The sequence below is a fragment of the Trachinotus anak genome, unplaced genomic scaffold (assembly GCF_046630095.1).
Source record: "Trachinotus anak isolate AG129_WGS33_773 ecotype Australia unplaced genomic scaffold, CSIRO_AGI_Tana_v1 ptg000004l, whole genome shotgun sequence".
Lineage (NCBI taxonomy): Eukaryota > Metazoa > Chordata > Actinopteri > Carangiformes > Carangidae > Trachinotus > Trachinotus anak.
The window spans coordinates 3,907,793-3,913,792 of record NW_027273855.1 but is presented as its reverse complement, the minus strand read 5'-3'; the positions used below and the strand labels follow the sequence as shown (position 1 = coordinate 3,913,792).

The 6,000-nt window shown below is 44.7% G+C and overlaps 1 protein-coding gene across 2 annotated transcripts in view; it reads left to right on the top strand.

Moving 5' to 3' along the window:
- The first annotated feature begins 780 nt into the window (after positions 1 to 780).
- Positions 781 to 6,000, top strand: part of ajap1 (adherens junctions associated protein 1) — a 50,289-nt gene continuing 45,069 nt past the window's right edge. For both annotated transcript variants that reach the window (XM_071475313.1, XM_071475312.1), the window contains exon 1: positions 781 to 1,612. In XM_071475313.1, the coding sequence (XP_071331414.1) occupies positions 1,584 to 1,612 (29 nt within the window). In that variant the 5' untranslated portion in view covers positions 781 to 1,583. The remainder of the gene's footprint in view (positions 1,613 to 6,000) is intronic.

Sequence of the window (6,000 nt, the reverse complement as noted above, 5' to 3'; positions counted from 1 at the left end):
GCGTATTTGCCTTGCTGTATGCTACCTCATGTCCCACCCATACTGGGATTGGGGTTGCCAAAAATGATCTAGGAACAAATGTTTTTTGTTGTTGTTGTTTTTTTTTTAATTTACAATTTTTCCTTCTTCAATTTGCAGTGCTGTGCATATAAGTGGCAACCAATTTTAAAAGCCCTTTCCTGGTTTGTTGTATCAACCATTGCCAATGCCACTGGTCTTATGTGTCAGTATCAATTATAATAACAATTACAACAATAATTAGCCTAAACTGCTTTCGCTTAAAGTAATATTCCGCAAAGTGAAGGTTGTCATAGGTTAAGTGAATCCAGATTTCACCTCAGGTATAAGCCGGAGAGCAGATCAAGCCCTAATCCTCAGGAGCCTTGGGTTCCTTAAACAAAATCATCTATCCTTAGACACAGCGGCTGTGGCAGCAGGTCCTGGTCGCCAGCTGATGTGAATACATGTATCTGACATAATGCTGTAGCATATGTTTTCCTTTTTTTCCAAGCAGTTTCTATGCAGTATGCACTTTGCACTCTCTTTGCGTCTCAGTCCTTCACCGCTGCACAGCTCTGAACTGTGGCCACTGGACAGCGCTGCCCCCCCCCGGGTCTTATCCGAGCTGACACCCGTGAGTGTGCAGGCGTCTGACACCCCAGCACATGACATATTTGGCTTTAAAATGACGTCACGGCAGCGCTGGGCTCAGCAGGCAGGTCGCTCGTCAGTGTGAGAGAAGAGGAGCAGCAGGAGGAGACGCACCAGCCTCCTCTCCTCTCCTCTGTCTGATGACGAGCTCTCACTCCCCCCCTTCCTCCCAACTCCTCTCCAACAACTCTCAGCCTCCAGGGTTCTCCTTCGTCGCTCTCCCTCTTCCTCTTTTCAGTTGCATCTCATTTTTGTTTCTACTTTATCAAAACCCTCCGCACCCTTGCACACCTCCAGAAATGTGAGCAGATAATGAGGACCCCCCGCCATCGGTGACTTGTCTCCTCCGAGCTTCAGAGCAGCCTCATCCTCCACCCCCAATTTCATTTCCTCTTTTCTTTTTTCTTTTTTTTTTTTTTTGGACGATCATCTGCCTTTCAACGATGTAGGAGAAGGTGCGCTGTCATTTTCAGGGAGAGCATGCCAACTACATGTCTTGTGTTTGCTCTGCGCTCCTCACAGCCTTGTCCCTGCAGCCGGGGGGGGGGATGAAAGACCTGCGTGGAGGCAAAGTTTGAGGGCACCTCTCTCGGCTTCCCGCTCACCTGTCCGCGCCTACCCCTCTGCTCTCACCTAAAACCGAGGAAGACCGTCGCCAGTCGAACAGTTAACGAGCAACTTCCGACAGCCCGACCGCTGACTGTTGCCCTGGCCTTTGTTGTTTTAGTGGGATTTGGCGGCGGTGTTGGAGGGATTTGACGTGCGCAACGTTGAAGGATATGGCTGAAATAATGACAGCTGGAGTAAGGTCCGTCACTTGAGTGGTGTTTTTTTTCTTTCTTTTTTTTTATCAGCTATTGTCGACTTTGGTGGAAACCCATCTAAATGGGAGGATACCTGGAAGACTGAGTCGGATCCGGCAGTCGAGAAAAATGTGGATAAAACGGAGCGTCGGGCGCAGGTAAGACACGAAGCCTTTGATTTGGTGTCGCAGAAATGCCAGCGGCGCCACCGGGGACTGTCGACACTGCCTTTAATGCTCGACAACATGTTGTCCCAGTTTATTTTAATGTACGCCACTGCAAGTTGTGAGAGTCTGCGGGAATGGGTGACTGGATACATGTATCTGTGTGGCTGTAAAAAAAAAACAAAAAGAAAAAAAAAGAAAAGAAAAGAAAAGAAAAAAGAAAAGATGTAAATGTAGGTATAAATGTAAAGTTCTGAAAATACAGCGACTGTTTAGCGCGGCGGTGTCGGCACGGGGGGGGGGGGGGGGGGGGGGAGGGGGGGGGGGGTCGGTAAGGCGGAGGCTTTTTTGTGATGTTTGAAGGGAAGAAACACCACCGCATATTTCGCGTCCTGTACGCTGGGGGTCGCCAGCAGAGCGGCGCAGGCAGCACACGTACACGCCACTTGCACAGGCTCAAGGTGAGGTCTGCCGCCCCCCCCCTCACCCCACCCGTGACAACAACACACATGCACACGCTGCCACAGACGCTCGCAATACGGAAGGTAATTAGTTGGTGAAATTACAGAGGAAATTATAAGTACATAATGTACATTTCAAATATATCTTTTAGAGTTTGTTGGTTTGAAAGTCTTGCCCCCCCCTTTCTAAAATATGGAAGAAGTGGGTGTATGTACAGAACAGTGCTTTTCCAAGATAGAGGACAGGAAGGCATCTAGACTGTCTGGATGGAGAGGTAAGCTTTACCCCGGTCACCAACATCCACTCCCTCCCTTCCTTCTGCTCTGACTCTACAGTGAAAACAGTTTAAAGAGAAAACAATCATACAACAACACCATACACGGATATTTGCATTATTTCTATGATAAATTCAATTATATCCCCAAACTGCAGCAGAATGGAGACCAGTCTCCTGACTTTGATTTAGTTAGGAAGTCTGCGAACAAAAGCCCAAATTGAGCTCATTCATTTGGCGTAAAATAGGTTTAGAGGGAATGACACGCTGTGAAATGAGACCGAACCTGCCAGCGGTGAGATCTTCATACCACCTGCTGGATCTCATTCCCACCGGTGGCTCTAATTCCTGCCCATTTGCGGTCAGACATTCATTATGCATGACACACACTGTACAACTTTGGGCTGACCTCGCAGGGAAATGGCAACACACGGCGTAGACAAGGCAGCCGTACAAGATGATGCATTCATGCCCTCATATTTGTACTTGGATCGGTCAGAGGCACAGAGAAACCAATTTTTGTGACTTGCTGACATGATGTGGAAGGTCAGAATGGGATGTGGGATGAACGGCAACGGCCGTTATGGACCGAAGCCTCTTCTGATTTGTAGCAATTCACCATGTTTCAGATTCGATTTGCCACCGCAGGCTGAAAGCTTTTATTGTTTGTTATCATCATTTATTATCAGACATTGATGGCAACATTTGGGGGGGGGGGTCTTTAGTTGAACATTAACAGTTTTTTTTGAAAAACAAATAGAAGTAATGGGCAGTGAGTATGTGCAGAGAAATGATCCTGCTCCCGTTGGAACAGACAAAGAACAGACCACCTACAGAACCTGCATATGTGGGCGTAAATGCAAGAGCACGGACTTTAGCAACACAGGAGAGGAGGACTGATGGATGGTTAAGTAAAGAATTTGAAACCAAGGATTTTGAAGATGACTACTGTTGTTATTCATCATGTATTCTGGGCAAACTGTCTCACTGAGACCCCTTATGATTCAGGGCTGGGTGATAATTCTGTATGATTAGGCATTGACTTTGAGTGGTATAATGATGATAATAATGATCATATCTTGTTATTTAAACTAACCAAGCACATTGGGATTTAAAACCAGTAAAATATATGTGAGGTTTTTGCTAATGCTGAACAGATAACTGAAAATCATTTGATTTAAATGCAATTTTTCAGACCTATGTCATGATGTGAAATATATTACACATACATTCCACAGTCTGATACCTACTTTAACTACTCTGGCCTGCCGACTGTAGAATTAGGGTGAAGCCAACTTCTGCTGTAATGCAAAAAATTTTATAAGGCTACAGTTAAGTAAAATACTCAATTAATTGTTAAGTTTTTAGTAAAACAATCCTATCACAATTTCGCACAACCTAAGCTGACATGTTCAATTGTGTCTCTGGTCCAAGCAACAGTTCAAGCCTCAAAAGCGTTACATTTGAAATAATGTTAAAAGAAAAAGAAAAGGTGCACATTTTTGCATTTGTGAAGCTGGAAGAGATGAAGAAATGTTTTGCACTTTTACCTCACGAAAAAAATTGTTTGCCGCTGACTGACTAATTGAGATATTGACTGATGATTTCATTACAAAGTTAGATGTTTATTGTGGCGTGATTGTGGGGCAGAGTTGCTCGTTGAAAACTACAAGCTATTGTGCTCGGGTTGAAATTGAAAACATATACTTTGCAGCGAGACGCTGTACAGCAGCTCGTCCTGTAAAGGAAAGCCAAATAGCACATGTTGCATTACAAAATAAATGTGACCTTTTTTTTTCAAAGTAATGGTTTTCTTAAGTCTTGTGTATATGTAGCTTCATCTATATGTATCTCAATAAAGCTGAATTTAGTCTTGATCTAAGATGAGGAAAGTGTCTCAGCTGAGCGTTAACCAGCAGGAATTCATCTCTCCCAGGCTCGGCATCTCCAGGCTCAATCTTTCATGGACGTCACACAGTTTTAGGTTCCCCATGGTGAGCTCTCATACCGCTGAGGCACCGGAGATGCTATCAGGCCTTGGCTCACTGCAGCTGCAACATATTACTGATAGAGACACCAGTTGCCTTTCAGAAGGGCTTCATTTGTCGGTCTCCACTTGCCTGTAACAAGACCGTTAAGGACAGGTGACTGTTCCCTCACGTGTCCAGCTCTTTCTGGCCTGGATAAATTGGATGGAAATGTATAAATATTCTCGGTTGGCGTGTTAGTTCCAAAGCAAACAGAATATACTGCCACGCGAGGAGAGGCCCTGGCTTTGATGAATCATGAGCTACAAGTGCTTGGGAATAACATTCCCATGTTGCTGGTGACCAGATGCTTAGTATTCTGTGTGTTATCCCCATGTAAAAAAGGAAACTGACTAATAGTCTAATACTGATTAATATCACTGGCTTAATGAACCAGGGCTCCTAATTTGTTATACTCTACACTGAGGTGTTTTCTCCAGTGAGAAACAATAACTCGTGCACAGCATCATTTGTCTAGAGCTGCATAGGGTGCAAATGACCAGTAGTCTTCCTCCCAGCTACCTCTATCGAGAACTCCAGGGTTAGACATGGTGCTACTTTGTAAGGGGCCATCAGATATTCAGATATTCCTGTGATTTAGGTGCCATCTTAATAGCCTCTATGAGGGTTATTAACTGGGCCTCTGGAGCGTGATTAACCTAATTTGCAGTGAAATAGGCTGTGTTGCTTCTCTGAGATCCTATCCTCTGGAGATATGTGTGCATGTGTGTTGTGTGTGTGAGAGAGAGTCTCTCTGTGAGTGTGTGTGCGTGCATGTCTCGTAAACACCCTTTGCTCAGCAGTCTGTTAAATCCAAAAGGACCAGAACAGGTTGTCCCTATAAAACAGCGCCAACGAGACAAAACAGACATGGATACTGGTTCATTTGACCATTCTGCAAATACCACCAAGAGAGAGTCAAGAGAAGAAGAAGAGAGACACTAGCTAGTGCTTAGGGCAGGGGTGAACTGTAAATGACTCCTCATTGACTGGCTTAGCAATTAATGGAGAGGAAACATAGGCAGAATTGCATCATAACTCCTTTCAGTTCATTTTCTCACCATCATTTTCACATAACTACATAGAGTACTGGAGTTAATCTCGTATCTTAATATTAATACTAAAAAACTTGAAGCTGTGAGCTGTTAAGTGGGCTAACAATGACACTGCTTCCTTCCTAAATTTAAATCCCCACATTCAGATCTCGTGAAATTCAAGTCCAACTTCCCACCGTAGTGCCAGCAGCCCTCAGCCTGACAAGCTTGTCCAGTTTGGGCTACATGAGAAAGTGTGCGTTTCTGTTGCACTGAAGCACATCCATCCCACAGCGTAAAGGAACTAGCAGCACAGAGCTCATACTTGATTCATGTAGTGAGCTTTTGCCGGATCAATACTGCCTCTACAGAGGATCAGATTTATCCGTCATGGCCCTTCTCGCTAACTGGCCTTCTCCAGGCGTGGGGGGCGTCTCTCAGTGGGCCACTTCCCACTAAAACACTTCATAAATGAACAAAAGAAAGACAAGTAATTGATGTGGATTGTGGCATGAGGCGAAATGAAAACTTTGACAGAGAGGGGCTGAGATAATTGGAGCATTGTCCTGTTTGTCTGATCCTTTT